The 27,835-nt window shown below is 58.3% G+C and overlaps 1 protein-coding gene across 25 annotated transcripts in view; it reads left to right on the top strand.

Moving 5' to 3' along the window:
- Positions 1–27,835, top strand: part of MADD (MAP kinase activating death domain) — a 53,475-nt gene that overhangs the window by 4,537 nt on the left and 21,103 nt on the right. For 14 of the 25 annotated variants that reach the window (XM_029059517.2, XM_029059512.2, XM_029059514.2 and 11 more), the window contains exons 2-19: positions 5,449–5,619; positions 6,533–7,114; positions 7,548–7,851; positions 8,226–8,357; positions 9,870–9,983; positions 10,431–10,511; positions 15,475–15,653; positions 16,089–16,324; positions 16,893–17,049; positions 17,620–17,723; positions 17,901–18,085; positions 18,592–18,851; positions 19,109–19,248; positions 22,617–22,718; positions 26,214–26,273; positions 26,658–26,760; positions 27,332–27,518; positions 27,624–27,774. In XM_029059517.2, coding sequence (XP_028915350.1) covers positions 5,558–5,619; positions 6,533–7,114; positions 7,548–7,851; positions 8,226–8,357; positions 9,870–9,983; positions 10,431–10,511; positions 15,475–15,653; positions 16,089–16,324; positions 16,893–17,049; positions 17,620–17,723; positions 17,901–18,085; positions 18,592–18,851; positions 19,109–19,248; positions 22,617–22,718; positions 26,214–26,273; positions 26,658–26,760; positions 27,332–27,518; positions 27,624–27,774 — 3,139 coding nt within the window. In that variant the 5' untranslated portion in view covers positions 5,449–5,557. The remainder of the gene's footprint in view (positions 1–5,448; positions 5,620–6,532; positions 7,115–7,547; positions 7,852–8,225; positions 8,358–9,869; positions 9,984–10,430; positions 10,512–15,474; positions 15,654–16,088; positions 16,325–16,892; positions 17,050–17,619; positions 17,724–17,900; positions 18,086–18,591; positions 18,852–19,108; positions 19,249–22,616; positions 22,719–26,213; positions 26,274–26,657; positions 26,761–27,331; positions 27,519–27,623; positions 27,775–27,835) is intronic. The other 11 variants (XM_029059520.2, XM_029059516.2, XM_029059513.2 and 8 more) reach the window with 1 other exon arrangement.

Genomic DNA, 27,835 nt, shown 5'->3' with positions numbered 1-27,835 from the left:
AGGAAGAGGTGTCCCGAAGGGCAGGAGGAAATGCGAGACCGCGGAGGAGAGAAGGCAGGGCTGGAGACGTAGATGTCGGAATCCGCGTAGAGATGGCCGTCGAAGCCGTGGGAGTGGGTGTGTGTGGAGGAGAGAGGGGACCCAAGACCGAACGCCGGGGGACTCCCACAGTTCGAGGGTGGGAGGCCGGGGGGAGCATCTGGACCCTCAGGAAGTTGGGGGTGAATGTGGGGGCCTGAATTCCTAGTCCCGGAGAACCCGCCGGTGTCGTTAGGACGGGGCCGCCGGAGCGGACGGGGGCCGGAACGGCCGGCTGGCTCTCGGGGGCCCTCCGTCCGTCCATCCGGCCATCCGTAGGGGAGCTGCCTCTAGGCCCCGGGAAGGCGTATATCGTCGCGAGCTCCGGTCCGCGTCTAGGTGGCCGGCGGCTGCCCGGGCCGTTGTCGCTGAGCCGGGGAGGGGCGACGGCTGCGCTATTAATAGCGCCGGGAGCCGGGGTCGCTATGGAGACGCAGCTGAATCCCGTATTACCTGCGGATCCTATTATCCCGCGTGTGCAGAGGGACGGGGGCTCAATACGCCCCGCTCGGAGGCTGGGGGAGGCCTGCGAGTGGGTCTTTCGGGTTAGGGGGTAGGGAAGGAGAAGAGAATTCAGGGGCTGCTCCCGGTGTACGACAGGCGGGGCCGTAAATATTTTCAGGAGAGCATTCTGCGTGTGTGTGTCAAGTGATAAAGGGTGTGAGTGTGTGAAAGGACAAAGGATATGTGTGTACGTGTAAAAGGATAAAGGGTGTTTATATGTATAAGGCGATACAGGGTCTGTGTGTGTTGAATAAGGTTCTCACCGGGTGAAGTGAACAGGTCTTGTGTGATGATGGTTGAGGTGGAAATTGACAACACCGGGCAGTAAGCCTCGAGGTCCAGCTTTTGGATTGTACCTCCCAAATGCTCAGTACAGTGCTCTGCGCCTAGTAGACACGCAATAAATACACTCGATCGATTGACCGATGGGGCCTAGGGATTTAGGGAGACTGAAGAGCCCAACTCTTTTTTCCACCTGAGATCCTCTTCCCCTTTATTAATATTATTTCCTTATTTCCCGTGAACCCGGCGAACCCATCTCCCTGCCTCGATTTCAGATTGGATTTCCACCCGAGGTCAAAGTTGGGAGTTGCTCTTCTCGGAAAAGGGGTCGGGCTTCTAATTCGGCACCGAGGGCACAGCTGGCGGCGGTGATGATGATAATAATGTCGGTATTTGTTAAGCGCTTTCTATGTGCAGAGCACTGTTCCAAGCGCTGGGGAAGATATAGGGTAATTCAGGTTGTCCCACGTGAGGCTCACGGTCTTCATCCCCATTTTCCAGATGAGGTAACTGAGGTACAGAGAAGTTAAGTGACTTGCCCACAGTCACACAGCCGACAGGTGGCGGAGCTGGGATTCGAACCCACGACCCGTGATTCCCAAGCCCGGGTTCTTTCCACTGAGCCACGCTGCAGCAGCTACTGGGTCCCCTTTATTTTTGGGGTACAGACGTGCCAGATATATATTCATTCAGTAGTATTTATTGAGCGCTTACCATGTGCAGAGCACTGTACTAAGCGCTTGGAATGGACAATTCGGCAACAGGTAGAGACCATCCCTGCCCAGTGACGGGCTCGCAGTCTAAACGGGGGAGGCAGATGGCAAGGCAAAACAGAACAAAACAAAAACGAGACAACATCATCAAGACGAATAGAATCAAGGGGATGTACACCTCATGAACAAAATAAATAGGGTAATAAATAATATATACAGGTGAGCCAAGTGCTGAGGGGAGGGGAAAGGGGAGGAGCAGAGGGAAAGGGGGGCTCAGTCTGGGAAGGCCTCTTGGAGGAGGTGAGCGCTCAGTAGGGCTCTGAAGAGGGGCAGAGAGTGAGTTTGGCGGAGGTGGCGTTCCGGGACCGCGGGAGGACGCGGCCCCGGGGGGTCGACGGCGGCGGGACGGGCGCTAACGGGGGGACGGCGAGGAGGCGGGCGGCGGAGGAGCGGAGCGTGCGGGGTGGGCGGTGGAAAGAGAGAAGGGAGGTGAGGTAGGAGGGGGCGAGCGGATGGAGTCATAGAGTATATGCCTAGTAGAAAGAGCACGAGCCTGGGAATCGGGGGACCTGGGTTCTAATCTCGACTCCATCCCTTGTCTCTTGTGCGATCGAGGGCGAGCCACTTCACTTCTCTGTGCCTCGCTTACCTCATCTGTAAAATGGGGACCGAATACCTGTTCTCCCTTTCTAGATTGTGAGCCCCGTGGGAGACAGGGACTTGATTTTCTTGCATCTATCCCAGCGCTTAGTACAGTCCTTGGCACAGAGTATCCTGCAATGCCACAGTTACTGTTATCATTAATTATGATTATTGCTCTGTCTACGCATATCACAAGGCTCTCTAACACACACACACACGCACATATATATATATATTTATATACACGTGGCTCAATGGAAAGAGCCTGGGCTTGGGAGTTAGAGGTCGTGGGTTCGACTCCCAGCTCTGCCACTTGTCAGCTGTGTGACTGTGGGCGAGTCACTTAACTTCTCTGTGCCTCAGTGACCTCATCTGGAAAATGGGGATTAACTGTGAGCCTCACGTGGGACGACCTGATGACCCTGTATCTACCCCAGCGCTTAGAACAGTGCTCTGCATATAGTAAGCGCTTAACAGATGCCAACATTACTGTTACTATTATTATATGCGATTCAGAACCAGCTCTTGTGTTAGGACAAGAGCATCCAGATTTTTTCAGTAGTGGACCACATGACCAGCAATCCATATTTCTGCATGAATTGTGTATCGCTAACAACAGTAGAGTATAGCCTGTTAGTCATTCCAAAATATTTTAGATTTTAAACTATGGATTTTTCTAGCAGTTGGGAAAAATACGAGTAATCCCCTCTAATAGTCCAGAAGTGGATCGTTACAAGCCCGGCTCCAACCCCTGATCAGTTCCGATCAAATCAATGAGAAACTGGTGTTTAGCAGACTGAACTCTCCTCGTAAAGGGAGGAGTGCGTTCGGTCGGGGTACATCTCGATTCTGACTGCGTCCTCCTGGACAAGGTGTGCACAGAGTCACGTGCTAATGGGGCGAAAAATTTGACTAAAAATCTCAGACAGGGCACATTCCCCGAGAGGACCGCCTTCAGCCCGTGTGGACTGCATGTTGGACGCTCCTGTGTTAAAATGCGATAACCTTGAGCTGTAAACCCAAATGCCTTTTAGTAATAATAATCATTCTGGTATTCGTTAAGCGCTTACTATGTGCAGAGCACTGTTCTAAGCGCCGGGGTGGATACAGGATAATCAGATTGTCCCGTGTGGGGCTCACGTTTTTTAATCCCCATTTTTACAGATGAGGTAACTGAGGCACAGAGAAGTTAAGTGACTCGCCCAAGGTCACACAGCAGACAAGTGGCAGAGCCGGGATTCGAACCCACGACCTCTGACTCCCAATCCCAGGCTCTTTCCACTAAGCCACGCTGCTTACACATACCTTATGTACTGTGCGCAGGGCACTGTACTAAGCGATGCGCAGGATCCATCTCCCCGCAGACGATGGTAGATCCCCGTGGGACGGGAAGGCCGGTGGTGCCGTCTACAGGGATGGGAATGTCACGGGGAGGACAAGCGTTGGGTGGGAAGAGGAGGAGCTCTATATTGCTCTGCTCTGCTCCTCCCCCTCTCCCTTCCCCTCCCCTCAGCACTGTGCTCATCTGCTCACTTGTATATATCTTTATTACCCTATTTATTTTGTTAATGAGGTGTACATCCCCTCGATTCTATTTATCGCTATTGTTTTTGTCCGTCCGTCTCCCCCGATTAGACTGTGAGCCCGTCGGTGGGCAGGGATCGTCTCTATCTGTTGCCGAATTGTCCATTCCAAGCGCTTAGTACAGTGCTCTGCACGTGGTAAGCGCTCAATAAATACGATTGAATGAATGTACTTATTCCCGTAGCCTGGAAGGTCTTGGTGGGCAGGGATCGCATCTGCCGACTCCACTGTGTTGAACTTTCCCTAGCGCTTCGTACAGTGCCGTGCGCGCAGTAGGCGGTCAGTGAATGCCACTGATAATTCCCACAGATTTTTTCCACAGTTTTTCCATTCATTCGGTAGTATTTATTGAGCACTTACTATGTGCAGAGCACCGTACTAAGCGCTTGGAATTCTTTTATTTTTTTAAGCATTAAAATGGTGGTGGGGCGGATGCTGGGACTCTGTGAGAATGAAGTCTAACAGTTGAGAGCGGGGGTAAAAAAAAAAAAGGAAAAGAGGAGAGAAGGAAGAGAAAGGTAAGAGTACATTTGAGACCGTATCTCTTATTTCCGTTGCACTCTCACAAGGGCACTTTATAACGGGCAACCCATGATTCACCGCTCCCTCCCTCCCCCACCCTTGTTTTTTCCTCAGAGAAGAAACCGACCAACCCCGTCATGGGCCTGCCTCTGCTGGGTTATCTTGATCTGACCCATTTCCCCTTCCTACGCTGGCACGTATCACCATCACCGCTTACAGTTCAGTGGTCCCCAAATTATGATTTTCTTTCCTCCTCCCAAATCGGAGTGGGTAAATTCGGTGGTGGAGGCCGTCGTACGGATAAATACGGTAGCCCAGAGCCGGCTAGCGTAGCATCAAGTGGAGCGCGTGGGAATCGATAGCCCGCATCCTCCCCCAGAGGCCAGTTCTGCCCCTCTAAACTGGCCCAGCCTCTCTGTAATCAAAATGATGGTACCTGTTAAGCTCTTACTATGTGCCGAGCACCGTTCTCAGCGGTGGGGTAGACACAAGTGAATCAGGTTGGACACAATCCCGGTCCCACTTGGGGCTCACAGTCTCAATCCCCGTTTTACAGATGAGGTCACTGAGGCCCAGAGAGGTTAAGCGACTTGCCCGGGGTCACACAGCAGGCACGTGGCGGACCCGGAATTAGAGCCCAGGTCCTTCTGATCCAGCCCCGTGCCTATCCACTTGGCCACGTTGCTTCTCACCTCTAGTCCAGGGAGTCCTCCACGAAAACTAAATTTGTCACCGAGTTCCCCGGACGTGAACTGGGACTGAATCGACCACTTGTGGGCAGAGGGAAAAAGGTTTGTGCCACCTTGTTGGGTTCGGCGTGTTATTGGCATACCAGCTTATTCAGGACCCTGGGGGCCGCGGAAGCTCTCTAGTCTCTTCACTTAAGAGCGGGACTGACTACTCTTTGGCTGATTTCTGACTTTGATTGATTAATACATTCATTCAATCGCATTTATTGAACATTTACTATGTACAAAGTACTCTAATAAGCAGTGGGGAGAGTACAATATCACCTGAGCTCTCACAGCCCCATCTGAGGATCCCGGACTGGGTGATGGAGAAGTGAAGTGTAAGCCGTCCGGGCAAGGTAACGGCGACTTACCAATACTTTTTGTCCTCCCAGATTGGCGTCACAGACATCTCCAGCATTTTCCGGGCCCGGCCGGGACAGCCATTCCTGGCCTGATGCCCTGAAGGTTCCCTGAGATGAGCTGGTGACTTGGGTCGGCGCCATGGTGCAGAAGAAGAAGAGTTGTCCCCGGTTACTTGACTACCTCGTGATCATCGGAGCCAGGTACCTTAGGGGTCCGAAGCCCAGGTCTGAACTTTCTTCCTCTTCCAGGGATGACCTCCGGGTCTAGAATTCTCCTCCCCACCGAGGAGGAGAGGAGCCCTCCCTCTCCCCCACCGAGCGTCTCGCCTCGATGTAGTTAGAGAGACAGCTATCCCCTTCCGTCGGAGGTGACGTAATAATAACGTTGGTATTTGTTAAGCGCTTACTACGTGCAGAGCACTGTTCTGAGCGCCGGGGGAGATACGGAGGAATGAGGTGGTCCCCCGCGAGGCTCACGGTCTTCATCCCCATTTTACGGATGAGGGAACTGAGGCACAGAGAAGTGAAGTGACTTGCCCACGGTCGCACAGCTGACGAGTGGCAGAGTCGGGATACGAACCCGTGACCTCTGACTCCCAAGCCCGGGCTCTTTCCGCGGAGCCTCGCTGCTTCTCTGTTCAGCGCTGTGCTCCTCGCCGCCTTCCCGAGAGGAGACTAGCCCAGAGAACTGCATTTATTTGGGGGGAGAAAAATTCCGTTTCGCTCCGATTGCCACCGTGGGAATTTGAGCCAATCCCCGAATGGCTGTGTACCTCAGTATTCCCGGCTGTGAAACGGGGCTAGCGATCCTCGCCCCCCCCGCCCGGCTCGGTGATTTTTGCGGTCGTGCCCGAAACCGGAGCCAGCCGAGTTCGATTTTCCTTTTTCCTCTCCTTTCTCCCGTGGCTTGGGCACGAGTGTCTCGGGGACCTCGGGGGCCTAACTGAGTCAGTCGGCAGCTCCGGGCACACGGTACCCGAGCTCTTCAAGGTCTCGGGTCTTAAAGAAAACAGTAACTTGAGCTTTACGTCGCGGCCGTGCCTGCGATCTCGCTGACTGAAATTCGGTCGGGCCCCCCGCCCTGGGGTAACCGGGTCGGTCTTACGTCTCTCAGGCAACCGAGCAGCGACAGCGTGGCCCAGACCCCCGAACTGCTGCGGCGCTACCCGTTGGAGGATTACCCGGAGTTCCCGCTGCCCCCGGACGTGGTGTTCTTCTGCCAGCCGGAGGGATGCCTGAGCGTGCGGCAGCGGCGGATGAGCCTGCGGGACGACACCTCCTTCGTCTTCACCCTCACCGACAAGGACACGGGCGTCACCCGCTACGGCATCTGCGTCAACTTCTACCGCTCCTTCCAGAAGCGGGTGCCCAAGGAGAAGGGCTCGGAGGGCGGGGCGGGCCACCGCGGGCGGGAGGTCCCGGAGGAGACGAGCACCGAGAGCTCGGAGAGCGGCTCGTCCCTGCGGCCCCGCAGCACCGACTCCACCCCCGACCTCAATCAGTCCCTGCGGGCCAAGCGCCGGGCCAGAGCGGCCAGCCGATGCCGCAACAGCACCTTGACCTCCTTGTGCGTGCTCAGCCACTACCCCTTCTTCACCACCTTCCGGGAGTGTCTCTACACCCTCAAGCGTCTAGTGGACTGCTGTAGTGAGCGACTCCTGGGCAAGAGGCTGTCCGTCCCTCGGGGCGTGCAGAGGTAGGGGATCGTCCTCCCCCGGGGTCGGGTCCCCGGATGGTGGGGGCGGGGCCGGGGGGGGGGGGGCGGACTCGAAGGGAAAGAACGGGATGGAGCGGGGAGGGGATCTGCCATCCTCTGAGAGCTGGGATCCTGTGGTTGAGACGCAGGGAACGCCGCGGGGCCTGGAGTTATTCATCGCTCGCTGAGCGGGAGGGAGCTGGGAGATTTTTGCCACCTCCCTCCACCTAAACCAAACCCCGCTGGGGAGACGAAACCTGGGGATTTCACGTTCTCGACGGGCGGGAGAGCGGCGCTCCGAGCGGCGCGGTCTCTCGATTTGCCCCGCGTCCGGCCCCGTGTTCCGGCGTGGCCCTCGCTCTGGGCAACCGGGGTTGGAACGGGAATTGGCCTCCGAGTCCCGGGCCCCCGACCCGTGTCGGCTGTGCCCCAGGGACACGATGTGGCGCATCTTCACGGGCTCCCTGCTGCTGGAGGAGAAGCCCAGCGCGCCGCTGCACGACCTGCGGGAGATCGAGGCCTGGATCTACCGGTTGCTGCGCTCCCCGGTGCCCGTCTCCGGCCAGAAGCGGGTGGACATTGAGGTCCTGCCCCAGGAACTGCAGCCGGCCCTGACCTTCGCCCTTCCTGACCCCTCTCGCTTTTCCTTGGTGGACTTCCCTCTGCATCTGCCCTTGGAGCTGTTGGGCGTGGATGCCTGCCTGCAGGTGTTATCCTGCATCCTGCTGGAGCACAAGGTGAGAGAGCCCTTCCCCTCCGGCCTCGGCTCCGGCCGGGACGGCGTTCCCTGTCGCCTCTGGTGGAGCGGCACGTCTCCTTTCAGGGGTGAGGCTGGAGTAGGAGGAAAAGGACCGGGGAAGCTTAGAGAGTGGAATCAATCATTCAGGGGTGTTTATCGAGCGCCTGCTGTGTGCCGAGCGCTGTACTAAGCGCTGGGGGAGACACGGTACGGTAGAGGGGGTAGACGTGATCGCTCCCCTCAGGGAGCGGACGGTGTAATGGGGGGGGGGGGTGAGACCGGGACCTCGGATGAGGGGGGCGGAAGGAAAGGGGCCGGGGGACTTTTGAGATCTTATTCTGGGCCGAGAGTGATCCCTGCGGGCTCGATCAGGTGGTGCTGCAGTCCCGAGACTACAACGCCCTGTCCATGTCGGTGATGGCCTTCGTAGCGATGATCTACCCCCTGGAGTACATGTTCCCGGTCATCCCCCTGCTTCCCACCTGCATGGCGTCTGCAGAGCAGGTAGGTCGCTGGGCGACCTCCGGTCGGGGCCCTTCCGTCGCCGCGCCTTCCCGCTCCGAGGACCCCGTGACCCAACATCGGTGTGGCGGTGACCCACTTTCCCTGTCACCTCTATTTGGCCTTGCCGTTGTCGATGCGAGCACCCGCTCCTTTGTGGTTCTCTCTCCGCCAGTCTCGACTAATCAGTCGGTCGGAATAATACTTACCCTGTGCAGAGCTCTGTACCGAGCGCCTGGGAGCGTACAGTGCAGCAGAATTAGCAGACCTGTTCCCTGCCCGTAATGAGCTGACGGTCTAGAGGACCTTCATTCTCTCTGTCCAGCTCTCTGGTGCTGCTGATAACGTCACTTATTGGGTGTGGGAATGCATTCGATCGACGGTATTTATCGAACCCTCACTCCGTCCCGGAGGACGGTACCGTGTGCTGGGGCGAGTACCATATGATCGAGTTGGTAGACATGCTCGCTGCCCACAGGCAGTCTGTGAGCGTGCTGTTAGGTCAGGAAATTGAACGAACGAGTACGTATTTTTGGAACGCGCACAGAGTGTACTAGATGCTAAGCTACGAACCCTGAAGGGTGGGCATACGATCAGTCTGCTCCAGAGTGGATCTGGTGAGAGAGAATTCTCAGTTTCCAGGAGAACTGAACCCACCCCCCTCAGGCCATCCTACAGCACCCAGAGTAGCTCTTCCCGACCAGTCGGCCCTCACCAGCTACCGCGGAATGAAAGAATCACTTCTAGCAACCGGAGGCCTGGGTCGCCGTAGGGAAAGGACTGAAATCCAAGTCAGCTGTGGAACCTGGACTCTCTTCCTCTCATTCATTCGCTCAGTCGTATTTATCGAGCGCTTACCGTGTGCACAGCTCTGTACTAAGTGCCCGAGAGAGCACACTGTAACAATAAACGGATACATTCCCTGCCCACAATGAATAAACAGATATATTCCCTGCCCACGGTGAGCTGACAATCTAGAGGGGGAGACAGACAGTAATATGAGTAGATAAATTATAATAATGCTGGTATTTGTTAAGCGCTTACTATGTGCAGAGCACTGTTCTGAGCGCTGGGGGAGATACAGGGTAATCGGGTTGTCCTACGTGAGGCTCACGGTTAATCCCCATTTTACAGATGAGGTAACTGAGGCACAGAGAAATCAAGTGACTTGCCCGCAGTCACAGAGCTGACAAGTGGCCGAGCCGGGAGTCGAACTCATGACCTCTGACTCCAAAGCCCAGGCTCTTTCCACTAAGCCACGCTGCTTCCCCACGCTGCTTCCCCAGATTACAAAGCGGTCCTCTCACCGTGTTCCTCGGGAGGGGAAGGGCAGTCTCCTGGGAAGTTGGTACTTTTCCCCGGTCTGAGCCGAAAAGCCGGAACCGAACCCATCGCCGTCCTTGGATGCCTAGTGATTCCCGCCCCATCTGGCGGAGTCCTGCCCGAGACCCACGGGGGCACAGCCAGGGCAGGGCGAACCGTCTCTGTGCCTCATCCTCTCCGTTTCGTTCACAGCTACTGCTAGCTCCGACTCCCTACATCATTGGGGTTCCGGCCAGCTTCTTCCTCTACAAACTGGACTTCAGAATGCCAGATGACGTGTGGCTGGTGGATCTGGACTGCAGCAGGGTGGGAACCTCGACGGGGCACGCGATGCCGAGCTGGGGGGGGCGGACGGGCGCTCTCTGCCGCTGAACATTGGGCCCCAGATAATCTCCCTGTCCAGGGCGGGGTTCCGGGGGGAGGAGTGCCAGTGATCTGGAGGAACAGCCGTTGCCGCTTTGTTTCGCTTGGCCGGGAACGATGAGACTCGCTCCTGGGTGGCGGCCCCGTCTCTCTTCCCCTCCCCTCCCCTCACCCGACCCCCCGTAACGCTCCTTGGGCCTGGGGGCCGGCTCCCCTAGGTAGGGTGTGCAGCAAGGGGGGCCCCCGGTATGGCAGGCTGGACCCCCGTGGCCTCGCCCTGCAGCGTGAGGGTGGACTCCTTGTTGACGCCGGAGTCAGCCCCTCCCCGCCCTGCGCCGTGGGGTGCCGTCTCTCTGACGGACGGCAGCCGTTCTGCTCTTCCCGGTGTAGGTGATCGCCCCTACCAATGCCGAGGTGCTGCCCGTCCTGCCGGAACCCGAGTCTGTGGAGCTGAAGAAGCACCTGAAGCAGGTAAGGGCGCGGCGGAGGGCAGGAGGCTTGAAGTAGTCGATGGGGTTGGCAGGGTGTGGGGAGAGAGCTGGGGTTAGGGTTTTTAGGGTTATCAAAGACCAAGCGCTTAGGGAACAGCTTTCCGTCCTGGAGGAACGCCGGGAGAGCTGTGGACTCGGTCGGGCTACTCCGTAAGTACCAGCTCGTCAAAGCGTCCCTCTAGCGTGCCCTGTCCCCCCCCGCCAGGCCAGGCTCCTGCCTCCGCAGAACCTTTCCGTCTCTCTGGTTTCTGCCCTTCCCTGTGTGGCTTCTGAGGCAGTGGTCTCTTTTACACGGGTAGGAAGTCAGCGGCATTATCCGAGCCCCTACTGGAAACAGAGCTCTGCTCCAGAATGGTCGCACGCATTCGCGTAGCACAGTGAAACGCACATCCCCCGGGCCTGTGAGTTGGGGCCCGCCTGCTAGGAAACACCGTCCCCGTTGTCCGTCTTCCTCGATCCTTTCCCCGATCCAGGTAGTGTTCGCCCTTCTCCGTTGTCCTTTTCGACCAGTCCATCTGAGTCTCCTTTTATGGTTTCTGTTCTTTCTCCCCCTGCCCGCTGCGTGCAGTATCTGAAGGTAACGTGGGAGAGCCCCATCTTCGGGTCTTCTCCGTGGGGGTCTTTCATCTGGAAAGGGTTAAATTGGCTCCCGCTCAAGCCCCACCCCAAGCGTGTCCCTTTCTCGTGGAGAGTCTGATGGACCTCCCTCTTTTATGTCCTTTGAGTTACTCGGCGGTAACTCCCTCGGTCTCGCCCATCCCGCCGTCGACCCCCGGGCCGCGTCCTCCCGCGGTCCCGGAACGCCCTCCCTCCTCACCTCCGCCAAACTCATTCTCTTCCCCTCTTCAAAACCCTACTTAAAACTCACCTCCTCCGAGAGGCCTTCCCGGACCGAGCTCCCCTTCTCCCTCTACCGCCCCCCCCTTCCCCTCTCTGCAGCTTAGCCCTCTTTTCCCCCCATCTCCCTCCGCTCCTCCCCCTCTCCCTTCCCATCCCCTCGGCACCGTACTCGTCCGCTCGACTGTATATATTTTCATCACCCTATTTATTTCGTTAATGAAATGTACATCGCCCCGATTCTATTTAGTCGCCATCGGTTTTTACGAGACGTTCTTCCCCTCGACTCTATTTATCGCCATCGTTCTCGTCCGTCCGTCTCCCCCGATCAGACCGTGAGCCCGTCAAACGGCAGGGACCGTCTCTATCTGTTGCCAAAGGCCCGGGGGTCGACGGCGGGACGGGCGAGACCGAGGGACGGCGAGGAGGCGGGCGGCGGAGGAGCGGAGCGTGCGGGGTGGGCGGTGGAAAGAGAGAAGGGAGGAGAGGTAGGAGGGGGCGAGGTGATGGAGAGCCTCGAAGCCTAGAGTGAGGAGTTTCTGTTTGGAGCGGAGGTCGATAGGCAACCACTGGAGTTGTTTAAGAAGGGGAGTGCCAGGCCCAGATCGTTTCTGCGGGAAGATGAGCCGGGCGGCGGAGTGAAGAATAGACCGGAGCGGGGCGAGAGAGGAGGAAGGGAGGTCGGAGAGAAGGCCGACACGGTAGTCTAGCCGGGATATAACGAGAGCCCGTAGCGGTAAGATAGCCGTCTGGGTGGAGAGGAGAGGGCGGATCTCGGCGATATCGTAGAGGTGAAACCGGCAGGTCTCGGTGACGGATAGGACGCGTGGGGTGAACGAGAGAGACGAGTCGAGGATGACACCGAGATCGCGGGCCCGAGAGACGGGAGGGACGGTCGTGCCATCCACGGTGATAGAGAAGTCGGGGAGAGGACCGGGTTTGGGAGGAGGATGACACCGAGATCGCGGGCCCGAGAGACGGGAGGGACGGTCGTGCCATCCACGGTGATAGAGAAGTCGGGGAGAGGACCGGGTTTGGGAGGGAAGATGAGGAGCTCGGTCTCGCTCGCGTCGAGTTTTAGGTGGCGGGCCGACATCCAGGTGGAGACGTCCCGGAGGCGGGAGGAGACGCGAGCCCGAAGGGAGGGGGAGAGGACGGGGGCGGAGATGTAGATCTGCGTGTCATCCGCGTAGAGATGGTAGTCGAAGCCGTGAGAGCGGATGAGTTCACCGAGGGAGTGAGTGTATATGGAGAACGGAAGAGGGCCGAGAACTGACCCTCGAGGAACTCCGACGGTTAAAGGATGGGAGGGGGAGGAGGCGCCGGCGAAGGAGACCCAGAATGACCGGCCAGAGAGGTGAGAGGAGAACCGGGAGAGGACGGAGTCCGTGAAGCCAAGGTGAGATAAGGTATGGAGGAGGAGGAGGGGATGGTCGACGGTGTCAAAGGCAGCAGAGAGGTTCGAGGAGGATCAGAATGGAGTAGGAGCCATTGGATTTGGCAAGAAGGAGGTCACGGGTGACCTTAGAGAGGGCAGTCTCGGTAGAGTGGAGGGGACGGAAGCCAGATTGGAGGGGGTCTAGGAGAGACCAAGCGCTTAGTACAGTGCTCTGCATATAGTAAGCGCTCAATAAATACTATTGAATGAATGAACTCATTGATATCAAATGGGACGCTCCTCTGTCCGTCTGTCTTCGGGCACACGTCTGGCTCCCCTGCCTCACTGCTAGTGGGGTCGGGTGATATATTCCCCTGAGGGAGCACGGGGACCTCTCCAGAGACCTTGCCTACGTGTGTTCCCCTTTCCTGCTCTAGCAAGAATCATCTGGAGTGAGATTAGGGAGCCGGACGGGACGGCGGCGGCCGACGAGAAGAGGATTCCTTCAAACAGCGGGAACCGGGACTCGTTCTAACCTGGGGTTGACGAACTCTCGATTTTACCCGCAGCGTGGGAAGCGGCATGGTTTAGTGAACCGAGCGTGGCCCTGTGGGTCGGAGGACGCTTCTCCGCTGTGTGACCTTGGGCAAGTCGCTGAACTTCTCGGTGCCTCAGTTTCCTCCTCTGTAAAATGAGAAGCTGTGTCGCCCAGTGGAAAAAACACGGGCTTAGGAGTCAGAGGTCATGGGTTCTAATCCCGGCTCCGCCACCTGCATCTGTCAGCTGTGTGACTTTGGGCAAGTCACTTAACTGCTCGGTGCCTCGGTTCCCTCATCTGTAAAATGGGGATTAAGACCGTGAGGCTCACGTGGGACAACCTGATTACCCTGTATCTACCCCAGCGCTAGAACAGTGCTCGGGACACAGTAAGCGTTTAACAAATACCAACATTATTATTATTACCCGTTCGCCCTCCTAAGTAGACTCTGAGCCCCATGCGGGACAGGGACCGTGTCCAACCTGATTATCTTGTATTTATCCCGGTGATTAGTACAGTGCTTGACACACAGTAAGTGTTTAACTTACTGTTTACCGTGATGATGATAATTGATATTATAAGTGTTTTGGCGACCAGCTCTCCTACCCTTGGGACCCACGGTCCTTCAGGATGAGCACCCGTCATTCTCCAAATACTCAAGCGATTAGTTTTTCATAAGAACATAAGCAATCGATGGTATTTATTGAGCATTCACTCTGTGCAGGCACTGTACTACACAACTGGGTGGGGACAGTAGCATTGGTAGATACGATCCCTGCCCATAAGTTATCAGGCCAGAGCGGTAGTCCGTCCATCCCAGGAATATGTCTCCGACAGCGGTCATCCTTCTTGAACTATTCATCTTCCAACCGATCAATCGACCGATCATATTTATTGTGCACTTAAGATAGGCAGAGCACTGTCCTAAGCGGTTTGGGAGGGTATACTTGAGTTAGAAGACATGATCTGTGAATTCCCCTGTGAAATTTACAATCTAGGGGTGGGACAGACACCAGGTAATTAACAGAGGGGAAGAGAGGACGAACAGATGGATGTGTTGACTGAATTAGGGCTGAAGTAGTGGAGAACGTAGATCTGGTTACAGAAGTGCTACTTTGTGAGTGGAGATCGTCATCGGTGGTGTTCATTGAGTGTTCACTATGTACGGAGCGCTGTACTAAGTGCTTGGGAGAGTGCAGTCCAGCAGAGTTGTCAGACATGTTCCCTGCCCACAGTGAGCTTAGAGTCTAGAGGAGATGGCACGAAAATGCTGAGGAGGTAATTTTGAGGCTGTGGTTTGGGAAGATGAAAAATGAATCGGGGACGGTCTCCTGGAGGAGGTGGGATTTCAGAAAGGCCCGGAAAATAAGGAGAATTGATTTGAAGAGGGAGAGAGTTTCAGGAAAGAGAAAGGGAGCGGGCAAGGGGTTGGAAGCAGTAGGGTTGAGAACGAGGGACGGGGTAGAGTAAGAGGAACGAAAATTGTAAGCTGGGGTGCGGTAGAAGGGGAGGGCGTAGGTAGGAGGGAGAAAGCCGATGGCGTTCCTGCTTGAGGAGCTGAGGGGTGAATAACCGTCGAAGGCTTTTGAGGAATGGAGAGATGGGTGCGGAATGGTGTTTTAGAAGAACGATCCAGGCAGCAGGGTGGAACGCGGACTGGAGAGGGAAGTAGCTGGAGGCAGGGAGGCCGGGGATAAAGTAATAATAATGTTGGTATTTGTTACGTGCCTACCATGTGCCGAGCACTGTTCGAAGCGCTGGGGTAGGTACGGGGTGATCAGGTTGTCCCACGTGAGGCTCACAGTCTCAGTCCCCATTTTGCAGATGAAGTAACTGAGGCACGGAGAAGTCAAGTGACTTGCCCGAGGCCACACAGCTGACAGGTGACGGAGCAGGGATTCGAACCCGTGACCTCGGACTCCTGAGCCCCTGCTCTTTCCACTGAGCCACGCTGCTTTTCTAAAAGTAGTCTAACTGGGATATAACGAGCGACCTCAGATCTTCAATTCCACGTCCCTACCTTTCCCTCTAGGAAGCGTGGGATCGGGATCGGCCGGGGAAGGGGTGGACTGTGAGAGATGAAAGAGATGGCGTTTGCTAGTAGGTTAGAGGAGGGGAAAATAGAGTCAAGACCACTCAGCGATCATGCATGCCCTTCGCCTGCCCGACCAAAATCCTGATCCTCCACAGGCCTTGGCCAGCATGAGCCTGAATACCCAACCCATCCTCAACCTGGAGAAGTTCCACGAGGGCCAGGAGATCCCTCTCCCTTTGGGAAGACCATCCCACGACCTGCAATCCACCCCGTCTACCGAGTTCAACCCCCTCATCTACGGCAATGACGTGGACTCGGTGGACGTGGCCACCAGGTGAGGCCAAGTGGGCCCGGGCTCTGGCCTCTCGGTTGCTTTCCGCGCTCTCTCCGATCTTGGTTAGGGAGGCGCTTCCCTCGCCTCTTCCTTCTATCTGTCCGTCTACAAAGTGAGATCGTCTCTGTCGGCTCGATCTCATCCCGGGGCCGTTTTAGACGGTCTCTTCGCCAAGTGGCCGCAAGGTTGAGGCGAAGAGGAGGGGTTGGAACGCGAGGCGGCGGGTAGCTCGTCCCCTCTTCTGGGAAGAGGAGGGAGAAGGATGGCGTCGTCAGTCAATCACTTGTGCTCCGTTAACCGGTCTCTTTCCCGGAGGCTCTGGGATTGTCCGTGAACGTGTGTGCGTGTGTCGGGCCGTGAAGTCCAGGGGGGCTTTTCTGGAGGGACCGTGTCGGGGGGGGTCCCAGACCAGCTCCGTGTGACTTTCCTCCCCAGGGTGGCCATGGTGCGCTTCTTCAACTCCCCGAACGTCCTGCAGGGCTTCCAGATGCACACCCGCACCCTGCGCCTCTTTCCGCGGCCCGTGGTGGCCTTTCAGGCCGGCTCCTTCCTAGCCTCGCGGCCCCGGCAGACCGCATTTGCCGAGAAGCTGTCCCGGACCCAGGCGGTGGAGTACTTCGGAGAGTGGGCCCTCAATCCCGCCAACTACGCTTTCCAGAGGATCCACAATAGTGAGTTTCAGCTCCCCCGGCCCTTTGGCGCTTGCTCCTGCTCTTGCCTTTCGCATCGCTCTCTCGTCAATACCCTCTGCTCCTCCCCCTCTCCCTTCCCCTCAGCACTGTGCTCATCTGCTCATCTGTATATATTTTCATTACCCTATTTATTTTGGTAACGAGATGCACATCCCCTCGGTTCTGTGTATTGCTGTTGATTAGACCGTGAGCCCGTCAGTGGGCGGGGATTGTCTCTATCTGTTGCCGAATTATACGTTCTAAGTGCTTAGTACAGTGTTCTGCACATAGTAAGCACTCAAGAAGTACTTCTGAATGAATGAATGAACGAATTGATCAGACCGAGGGCCCCGTGTGGGACGAGGATTGTGTCCACCCGATCTACCCCAGTGCTCAGTAAAGTAAGCGCTTAACAAATAGCCCAGCTTTCCTTTTCCCCCTTTCTCTGTTCTCCCCCCCGCCTCTACTTCCGCCCTGCCTGCCCGACCCACCCGTCCCACCTTGAGTTGAGCCTCCCCGACCGCGGCCTGCCCGCTTCCCGGTGACGGTTCTGGTTTCCCTCGGACAGACGTGTTCGATCCGGCCCTGATCGGGGACAAGCCCAAGTGGTACGCGCACCAACTGCAGCCCGTCTACTACCGAGTCTACGACGGCAACTCCCAGCTGGCCGAGGCGCTGAGCGTCCCTCCCGAGCGGGACACGGATTCCGACCCCACCGATGACAGGTGGGCGGCCTCCGGGAGGAAGCGGGGAGCCCCGGCGGGGGTCGGGGCAGGGTGCCCTCCCCCTCCGGGCCCCATTGTGGTTTTTCGTGTGCTTCCCTCCGCCCGCCGGTGGCCTGACCGCCGAAACCAGGTTCCCCTCTCGCTCTCTTTCCTTTCGTTCATTCGGTCGTATTTACTGAGCTCCTCCCCCTCTCCCTTCCCCTCCCCTCAGCACTGTGCTCATTTGTATATATTTTTATTACCCTGTTTGTTTTGTCCATGAGACGTACGTCCCCCCGATTCTGTTTATCGCTGTTGTTTCTGTCTGTCTCCCCCGATTGGACCGTAAGCCCGTCAGTGAGCAGGGATGGTCTCTCTCTGTTCCCGGATTGTCCGTTCCAAGCGCTCAGTACGGTGCTCTGCACGTAGTAAGTGCTCAGTGAATACTGTTGAATGAATCGAGCGTTTACGTGTGCAGAGCACCGTACTGAGCGCTTGGGTAGCGCTTCCCTCTCCCTTGCCTGGGGTGTCACCCCACTCTTTCTTTCCCCCCCGCCTCTCCCCGGTTCATCTCCTCCCTCTCCTTGGCAGCGGCAGCGACAGCGTGGAGTACGACGACTCGAGCTCTTCTTACTCCTCCCTTGGGGACTTTGTCAGTGAGATGATGAAATGCGACATCAACGGCGACACCCCCAGTAAGCGCCCGGGCTTGGAGTGAGTGCGCTGTGGGAAGGGTGAAGGGACCACCGCCGGAGTGACCTTTGGCCAGAGATACTGATAAACGGGGGGGTTGGGGTGGGTCAGTCTGGGCGGGGCCGGCGGGCCCGGCGGGATCTCCGCTCTGACACCCGAACCCCCCGGGAAACCCACAGATGTGGACCCTCTGACGCATGCCGCCCTGGGGGACGCGAGCGAGGTGGAGTTCGATGAGCTCCGCGGGGAGCAGGATGAGCCCGGCCCCGGGGGCGAGAATTCCCAGGACAACCTTCAGCCCCGCTCCAGTTCCAGCACCACAGCCAGCAGCAGCCCCAGCACCATCATCCACGGAGCCAACCCTGTGAGTCGGGGGTCGGGCTGTGACAGCGTGTCGGGGGGGCCGGTGGGGGGATTGGGCTCCGAAAGGCGTGGCGGGCGGGGGCAAATGAAAGATTAGCATCTGGGCCTCTTCTTTAGGGAAGGTGCGCCCTCTCATCCCTCAGAGGTTTACGCGAAAGACTCCTTCCTTTCCCTCCTCTCGCCCTCTGACCGTAGGAGCAAACCCCTGAGTCGTTCAGTGCCTGAAATTCCCCTCACTGTGTAAACACCGGGACCGTGATTTGAGTGGGGGTCGAGGTTCCGTTTCGAGACCCGGGGAACCGGTCGCCGTCAGGGAAGGCGCTTCACGGCTCTTCCTCCTCTGCGGGGTCCCCGGCTCGGCCTCTGGGGAGGGGAGCCTGGGGCGACCCGATCTGGGGACGGAGGAGGGTCACCGTGACCGGCGGCGGTCCGTTGGGTCGTGTCCATTGAGCGCTTACCGTGTGCGGAGCGCTTTGCCGAGCGCTCGTTACGTGATTTGGCCCTCAGGAGTCTGCCGACTCGACGGAGATGGACGAGAGGACAGTGGCTGGCTTCCCCAACCCCCTTCCCACCCTGCCCCCCGGCTTTGGCAAGTTGAGCCTAGAGAAGCGTGAGGGAGAGAGTGGGGTCCCCGAAGGGCTGGGCCGCCGGCGAGACTATGACAACCCCTATTTCGAGCCTCAGTATGGCTTCCCCGCCGAGGAAGATGAAGACGAGCAGGAGGAGAGCTACACCCCCCGATTCAACCAGAACCTCAGTAGCAGTAGGTGAGAAGCTAGGACTGGGTCCGCCCCGGGGGCTGAGGCCTCCGGGGGCAGCGGCCCGGGACCCTCGTGAAAGCACGCGAGGGGGGAAGGGGTTGAACGGAGGGAACGAGAACCGCCAATGCGGGTCTCGGGGGGCTGTCGGGCCCGGGACTTCGGGGCCCGCGAGGGAAGCGGGGGTCGGGGCCGCGGCGAGGGAGCTCTGCCAGAGCCCGGAGGCGGCCCTCTCCAACTTGACAGCCGGCACGGTGTCTGCCTAGGGCCCAGAAGCTCCCGCGACCTAACAGCCTGAAGCTGGCCAGCGATTCGGATGCCGAGTCGGATTCCCGGGCCAGCTCTCCCAACTCCACCGTTTCAAACAACAGCACGGAGGGCTTCGGAGGCATCATGTCCTTTGCCAGTAAGTGCCCGGGGGCTCGGCGGGACGTTCCCCCGACCCCCGGAGGTCCTCAGCCTCTCCGCTGGGACGGGGATCGGGACCCGACTGAGCGAGCACCTCCCGCGGAGGGCGGGTGGTGGGAAGGCCGGGCCCCTTTCTGGTGTCAGGGTGACGCGGTCCCAGAGGCGGGATACGGGACGTCACCGCTGACCTATAATGCGTTTCGTATATTGCCCGTGTGCTGGATGAGATAGGAGGTAGAGAACGGAGTGGACGTGATCCCTGCCCTCTGACCTTTAAAAAAAAAAAAAAATTCAAATAGTGGCTCAGTGGAAAGAACCCGGGCTCGGGAGTCAGAGGTCATGAGTTCGACTCCCAGCTCTGCCACTTGTCAGCTGGGTGACTGCGGGCAAGTCACTTAACTTTTCTGTGCCTCAGTTACCTCATCTGGAAAATGGGGATTAACCGTGAGCCTCACGTGGGACAACCTGATGACCCTGTATCTACCCCAGCGCTTAGAACAGTGCTCTGCACACAGTAAGCGCTTAACAGATACCGACATCATTACATAGTATTGGTTATTTAGTTGATACGAGCCCCCCGTAGGTCCACGACCAGAAATATACAGAAAGTTGCATACAAAATGTAACTTTTTATGTATGGTCTGTGATTCGTGGGCAGGAAGGCAAGATGGATTTATATGGTTCTTTGTAATTAAAGAAGACGTGACTGACAGTGAAGTTTCGTTTTTCCTAACTGGCATTTGTTAAGCGGTAACTGTGTATCGGGCGCTGTACTGAGCGCTGGGGTCGATGCAAGCCAATCAGATCGAACACAGTCCGTGACCCACGTGGCTCGGTCTTAATCCCCATTTTACAGATGAAGTGACTGAGGGACGGAAAAGTTAAAGCGACCCGCCCGAGGTCACACGGCAGAAAAGTGGCGTGGCCGGGATAAGGACCCAGGCCCTTCTGACTTCCAGGCCCTTGCGCTATCCGTCGGGCCACACCGTTTCTCTAAATTCGTCTGAGCTCCCGTGTGACCGAAAGGGCTGATGTGGCATCCGGCCACGTTGGATACGCAAAACGTCGTCCCTCGTGGTCGTGTCGTATCGATCTTCAGGAGATTTAGATAGGCACTTAAGAAAGAACCCTGGGGGCCGTCGAAAGAAAGACACGTTCCCTCCTCCGGTAGAACACGGATTTTTTGGGACCGTCCCGCACGCCACCGTGCCTGGTTATCTGTTACCGAATGGTACGTTCCGAGCGGCTCGGTGGAAAGAGCCCGGGCTTGGGAGTCAGAGGTCATGGGTTCGAATGCCGGCTCTGCCTCTTGTCAGCTGGGTGACTGTGGGCAAGTCACTTAGCTTCTCAGGGCCCAGTTACCTCATCTGTAAAATGGGGATGAAGACTGTGAGCCTCCCGTGGGACAACCCGATGACCCCGTATCTACCCCGGCGCTTAGAACGGTGCTCTGCACATAGTAAGCGCTTCACAGATGCCAACGTTATTATTGTACTTAACGTTTATGGCACCCGGTGCTGTTTTCTCTCTGCTCCTCGTAAAGCTTCTGCTGCTCCGAGAGAGCTGTTCCCTTAATGACGCCAGTGTGCCGGGCAGGTCTAACGAAGGAACGGGTATAGTTAATTCCCAAGTTCAGAACCCCGTTTGCGTATTTATGGGCTCCGAATTGTGCTCGGACAAGTAGGAGGGATATCGTTTGGAAGAAAGAGACTTTATTTCAGCTGGGGGCGGGGGCGGCGGATAGAGTGGGTTGATGACCGCAGGCTGACGGGGACCGCCGGAGAGGGTCCTGCGGGGGATGCCTCCTGTTCGGATTTTCGTCAGAAGCTCCGGGGGGCCCTCGTCGATGAGGATCGGGGCCTCCCAACTTCCTTCGGGGCCCCCCGGAGATGCTCCGGGACCAGCGGAAGGGGGTCCGGTCTCGTGGTCCTGTGTCCTGGCATCGGGGGGAAGCACCTGCCGAGTTAGGACCGGTCCTCGTAGAAAGCGACGAGGAGGCGAGCCGCCAGGCCGTACGGAGGGAGAGCCGAACCTAGGAGTCGACTGGGCCTGTCCCCCCCTGCCTCGGTCTCCTCTGGGGGACCCGGAGGCGGGAGTCGATCTTGGAGGGAATCCCCCTCCGATCCCGGCGGTGGGGAACGTGTCGACCGGCTGTTATGTCGTACCCTCCCAGGTGCTTAGTACAAACGCGCGGCACTCGGTAAGCGCCGAATAAATACCGTCGACTGACTTATAATGGCACTGCCCGGCGGCAGCATTCCCCAGGGAGGGGACGGTGGGGGCCGAAGGCAACCGGGATTTACGCTGACGCTCGCTCCTTCGGGAGCATCCTCACGCGACCGCGGGATTCCCTCGGGATAGCGCCGCGCAGAGCCTAGAGTAACTGTATCGCTTGTCCTGACCTAGGGCGATGTGACCGTAGTTAGCTTAAAGCATTAAGTTGTCCTGTTTTCGTCCGTCCGTCTCCCCCGATTAGACCGTGAGCCCGTCAGCGGGCAGGGATCGTCTCTATCTGTTGCCGAATCGCACATTCCAAGCGCTCGGTAACAGTGCTCCGCACACAGTAAGCGCTCAGTAAATACTGTCGAATGAACGGGGAAGCAACGTGGCTCAGTGGAAAGAGCCCGGGCTTCGGAGTCAGAGGTCATGGGTTCGACTCCCGGCTCTGCCGCTTGTCAGCTGGGTGACCGCGGGCAAGTCACTTCACCCCTCTGTGCCTCAGTTACCTCATCTGTAAAATGGGGATTAACTGTGAGCCTCACGTGGAACAACCTGATTACCCTATAGGGTAATAACGTTGGCATTTGTTAAGCGCTTACTATGTGCCGAGCACCGTTCTCAGCGCTGGGGTAGACACAGGGGATTCAGGTTGTCCCACGTGGGGCTCACGGTCTCAATCCCCATTTTACAGATGAGGCAACAGAGGCGCAGAGAAGTCAAGTGACTTGCCCAAAGTCACACAGCTGACAAGTGGCTATATCCCCCCCAGCGCTTAGAACGGTGCTCTGCACGTAGTAAGCGCTCAACAAATACCAAGGTTATTATTATTATTAGTATAAAGTCTTCGGCGGGGGACCGGTGTCGAGTGGGGAATGCAACGGGGCTTGGAGAGCTTCGCCTTTGAGACGGAGAAGAAGGTCGAGGCCCGGCGGAGACCAGTCGGTCAGTCAGTGGTATTTATTGAGCGCCTACTGCGGGCAGAACGCTGTACCGAGCACTTGGGAGAGTACAGTACAACAGACCTGGTAGACACATTCCCTACTCACGGCGTGCTCGCGGTGTGGAGGCCAGGCGTGACGAGGTGGTTGCCCGTTTCGGATCCCAAGAGGGCCACTGTGGGACTCCCGGCTTTTCTTTCCACCGCAGGCAGCCTGTATAGAAATCACAGCACCAGCTTCAGCCTCTCCAACCTGGCACTGCCAACCAAAGCCGCCAGAGACAAGACCACTCCCTTCCCCAGCCTGAAAGGTAACTTCGGCCTCTGCGCCGGCCAGGCCGGGCCATCCCGGGGACCGCCTGAACGGCCTGGGCGCTGTCGGGTGGAGGTTACCGTTCCCCTGCCCTTCGCTGCTCGGCGGTCCCTTTCGCCGTACGTCGCGGGCGGGCCGTCGGGGGCTCCCCGGTGCGGGGATAGCCCGGGATCCCGGGAGGAGGCGGTCACTCCCTCACGGGCCCCCACTGGCCACCGACCGCGCTTCCTTTCCGAGCTCGCGGCAGCCGCGGACTCGACCTCCGGCGAGGCGTGTGGTCGGGAGGGAAGTAGAGAGGGCCTCGCTAGATCTCCGATTGGAGGCGTTGTCTTGGAAAGAGAGGACAACTGTTGCCCCGGGGGGGAAGGAAGGGGTTGTGGGATCCTTCCAGGGTCGGGTCAGATGACCCGTTGCTTTGGCTTTCTGCCAGTTCGGGGGCTGTGCGGGTTCACCCCTCGGCGGGTCTTGTCGTGGCGATCGGCCCTGCTGTCCCTTGCCTAAATCCTTCGGCCCCCGGAGGGGCGGGCTTTGTGGGATTCGGGTTTTCTCTTCTCCGGATATTGGACTGCGGCCCTTGAACCGGGGGAGGAGGGAGAGGAAAAAGGAATTTCTGTGAGGTCGCTTCGCTTTCTTTCAACAATGGCAAGACGCTGTTCTTCTATTCTCCTTTCTGGCGGAGAGAGAGGGCGCAGGATGACTAGGGAAGGCATCTGCGGGGGTGCCCCAGGTGGGACAGGGTGGAGCGGTGGGTGGACTGAGGCCTGGGAGGGCCGAGCACAGGAGTGCAGTGGCCGGGTGCGCCGCGGGGAGGGACTGACGGTCGCTAGCCTTCCCTTCCGGACATGCGAAGAAGACTTCCATCTGCGCCTCCAACCCCATCCCTTCACACCTCGTCGGAACACTTGCCCCCTCACTTGTCTCCTCCACGACCACCATTTTCAACCGTTCCCTCTCCGCCGGCTTCTTCCCCACCGCCCTCAGACGTGCTCGTTTCTCCCTCTCTCCATTCCTCTCATTTCTCACAGCTCTCTCCATCTCCCTCCTACCTTTCCTAACCTAACCCCTCCAACGAGTTGTCTGCGTCCGCTGCCTCCACTTCCTTCCCTCCGGCTCTCTTCCAGAGCCCCTCCAATCTGGCTTCCGTCCCCTTCGCTCTGCAGAAACCGCCCTCGTGAGGGTCACGGATGATCTCCTTGCCAAATCCAACGGCCTCCGCTCCCTCCTAGTCCCCCTCGACCTCTCAGCTGCCTTGAACGCTGTCAACTGTCCCTCTGTCCTGGAAACATTACCTAACGTCGTCTTCACTCCCAATGTCCCCTCCTAGTTCTTTTCCTATCTCTCTGGCCGCTCATTCTCAGTTTCTTTCATGTGCTCCTCCGGGCTCGGTCCTGGGTCCCCTTCTGGTCTCTATCTACACCCACTCCTTCAGAGAACTAATTTTCTCCCGTGACTTCAACTACCATTTCTAGGTAGATGGTTCCCAAATCCTTATCTCCAGCTTTTGTGTATATGTATTTATATATAGATATAAATATATCTATATATATTTAGCTAGAGGTAGATTATCTAAATATCTAGATAAATCAATGGTATATATGCATATACATATAAATGGTATATATATATATAAATCAATGGTATATATGCATATAAATATAAATGGTATATATATATATATGTAAATGGTATATATATGTGTGTGTGTGTGTGCATAGATGTGCATATGCATATATATGTGTGTGTGTGTGTGCATATATATGGTATTTGTTAAGCACTTACTACGTGCCAGGCACTGTACTAATCACTGGGATAGTTGCAAGTTAATCAGGATGGACACAGTCCACGTCCCACACGGGGCTCATAGTCTTAATCCCCATTTTACGGACGAGGCGACTGAGGCACAGAGAACTGAAGCGACGTGCCCAAGGTCACACAGCAGTCCATTAGCAGAGCCGGCACTAGAACCCAGACCCACACCCCGTCGACTAGGCCACGCCGCTTCTGTAGCTTTGACCTTTCTTCCTTCTCTGAAGTCTCGCATTTCCTCCTGCCTTCAGAACACCTCTGCTCGGTTGTCCCACCAACGCCTCACACTCAGGATATCCAAAACAGAACTCCTCATCTTCCCCCCCCAAACCCCGTTCCCTGCCACAGCTTTTCCATCACTGTAGACAGCACCACCATTCTCTGCATCTCACCAGCCTGTGGCCTTGGTTTTATCCTCCACTCATCTCTCATTTAACCCACGTTTCAATCCGTCACCAAATCCCGTCAGGTCTACCTTCACAAAATCGCTGCGATCGGCCCTTTCCGTTCCATCCGAACTGCTACTGCGTCGATCCAGGCGCTTTTCGTGCCTCGACCGGTGCGTCGGCCTCCTCGCTGACCTTTCTGGCTCCTGGCTCTCCCTCCTCCAGTTCATACTTGGCTGCCCGGGTCGTTTCTATAAAAAAAAAAAAAAAAAAAGCTCAGTCCACATTTCCCCACTCCCCCCGAACCCCTCACCGTTGGCTTTAAAGCGCTCCGTCGCCTTGCCCCTCCTGTCTCACCTTGCTGATTTCCTATTGCAACCCTGCCCTCTCACTTCACTCCTCTAACGCCAACCTACTCACGGCACCTCGATCTCGCTTATCTTGCCGCCGACCCCTCGCCCACGTCCTCCCTCTGCCCTGGGACTCCTTCCTCCTGACAGACCACCACCCTTCCCACCTTCAAAAGTTTATTAGGAACACATCTCCTCCAGGAGGCCCTCCCCGACGCAGCCCGCGTTTCCCTCTCGCCTCTCCGTCTCGGATCCGTCCCTTTTAATCACTCGCTATCCACCCCGCCCTCGGCCCCGCGGCACTTCTGTCCGTATCCGGAATCGATTTTCACGTCTGTCGCCCTGTCTGTACTGTAAGCTCCTCGTGGGCGGGGAGCATCTCTACCGAGTCTGTTGTAGCGTACCCTCCCGAGCGCTTCGTACAGTGCTCCGCACCCAGTGAGCGCTCGACGATGTCATCGATCGACGGGGACCGATGGCTCCCGCCCTGCATGCCGACGCTTCGCCTCTCATCCGCCGCGCTTATCGCCTCCCCTTACCCCCCACTCTCCTCCCCCACCCGCCGGGGCAACCGTGCGGGACCGTTAGGTACCTGGCCCGCCCGCGCCCCCTTAGGGCTCCCCGTGCTGGGTGTTTCATTCCAGCGGGCAATCCCTCTTCGCACGCTTCTGGCCGTTTGGCGACCGAAGCCGTCAGGCCCCCGCGCCGTGCTGTCGGCCTTCCCGGTGGCGGCCCCGGGGGGCCCCGGGTCGCGAACAGACGACCTCTCGCCCGCCTCTCGATCTCTGCAGGCGAGGCCGTCGGGTGCGGTGAAGTGTCGGAGAGCCGGGGGGGGCGGGGGGGGCCGTCACTCAAACCGCCCGCCTGGAGCGGCTCCGGCTCCGGCGTCGCCGGGGTGTTTCGGGCTGGGCCGTTGCGGTGCATCGACTAATCGTGTATTTTGTGTCCCAGTATTTGGGCTAAATACTCTAATGGAGATTGTTACCGAAGCCGGCCCTGGGAGCGGCGAAGGTGGGTCTCGCCCGCGAGCTTGCATGACCTTCCCTTCCCGGCATCTCCTGGGCCTGGGCGGGGGCCACCTTCCTCCCGGGGGGCAAGGAGCATCGCATGAGCGACCCGCCTCGTCCCACCCGTCGTCGTCGTCACCTCGCGCTTGGCCGAGGGGCGTGCCGCCGGCCCCGGGGCAGTCGCTGCATGGGGATCGGCCTCCGCCTCCTCCCCCGGCTCCTCCGCCTCCCCCCCGCCTGGCCTCTTGCCCGTCGGCCGCGCCCCGCCGCCACCCGTGTGCGGGCCTCCGAACGGAGGGAGCCGCCCCCCGGGGCCGTGCGAGCGCCGAGTAGGAGTGGCCGGCGCGCGGCCTGGCGGCTTCACTCGCTCCTCCCCGCCCGGCTGTAGGAAACCGGCGGGCCCTGGTGGATCAGAAGTCTTCGGTCATTAAGCACAGCCCGACGGTGAAGAGGGAGTCCCCCTCCCCGCAGGGCCGGGCCGGCAATTCCAGGTAACGGGGGAGGAGGGGGAGGAAGAGTGACATTTATTGGGCGCCCTCTCGTTGGGAAGCGCCGAATGACCAAGGCACGCGTTCCCTGCCCTCCGGAACTTTCGCCGTAGCGAGGGCTTCCTCCCTCTCGCCCTGATGGGGAGCTGGAACCGCTTCCCCTAGACTCTGAGCTCCCTGTGGGCGGGGGTCGTGTTTACCGCCTCTTTCGTATTGTACTTTCCCACACGCTCAGTACAGCGCCCCGCACACAGCGAGCGCTCGATAAATGCGACTGATGGGACCTCCCGGGGGAGCGGAACGACTCGCCTCCGGGGCCGGTTCCGCCCCGCTGGCAACCCCGGGGGGCCGTTTACCGCCAGGGAAGAGGGGGTCGTGAGAGGGCGGGGGCGTGCCGGTCGAGGAAACCGGGAGCGGGGGGACCGCGGGGTCCTTAGGCGCGCGCGTTGGGAGCGCCGGACCGAGGCCCCGCCTTACGGAGCGGCCCCGGCGGGTTCCTTGGCGGTGGGGTGGGCTGGAGGTTCTGCTCCGGGAACTGGGCTCCATGGGGCGGGGTGGTGTGTGGCCCCCGCAGTGAGAACCAGCAGTTCCTGAAGGAAGTGGTGCACAGCGTGCTGGATGGCCAGGGGGTGGGCTGGCTGAACATGAAGAAGGTGCGGCGCCTGCTGGAGAGCGAGCAGCTGCGGGTCTTCGTCCTGAGCAAGCTGAACCGCACCGTGCGGACGGAGGAGGACGCCCGGCAGGACGGCGTCCCGGACGTGGTGAGCGCCGGGGGACGGGAGGGGGCCGGCCGCTCCGGGGCGGGGCGGGCCGGAGCCGACCCCGGGGGCCGCCGGGCTGACCCGGGCCCCGGCCGGTTGTCGCAGGAGATCAGCCGCAAGGTGTACAAGGGGATGCTGGACTTGCTCAAGTGCACCGTGCTGAGCCTGGAGCAGTCTTACGCCAACGCGGGCCTCGGGGGCATGGCCAGCATCTTCGGACTGCTGGAGATAGCCCAGACCCATTATTACAGCAAAGGTAAGGCCGGGGTTACCGGGCCGCCACGCTCCACCCCCTCACCCCCCCCCCCCCCGGGGGG

Source organism: Ornithorhynchus anatinus, chromosome 3 (genome assembly GCF_004115215.2).
Source record: "Ornithorhynchus anatinus isolate Pmale09 chromosome 3, mOrnAna1.pri.v4, whole genome shotgun sequence".
NCBI classification, from domain to species: Eukaryota; Metazoa; Chordata; class Mammalia; order Monotremata; family Ornithorhynchidae; genus Ornithorhynchus; species Ornithorhynchus anatinus.
The sequence above is the reverse complement of the archived record's forward strand: the minus strand, read 5'-3'. Positions and strand labels throughout refer to the sequence as shown.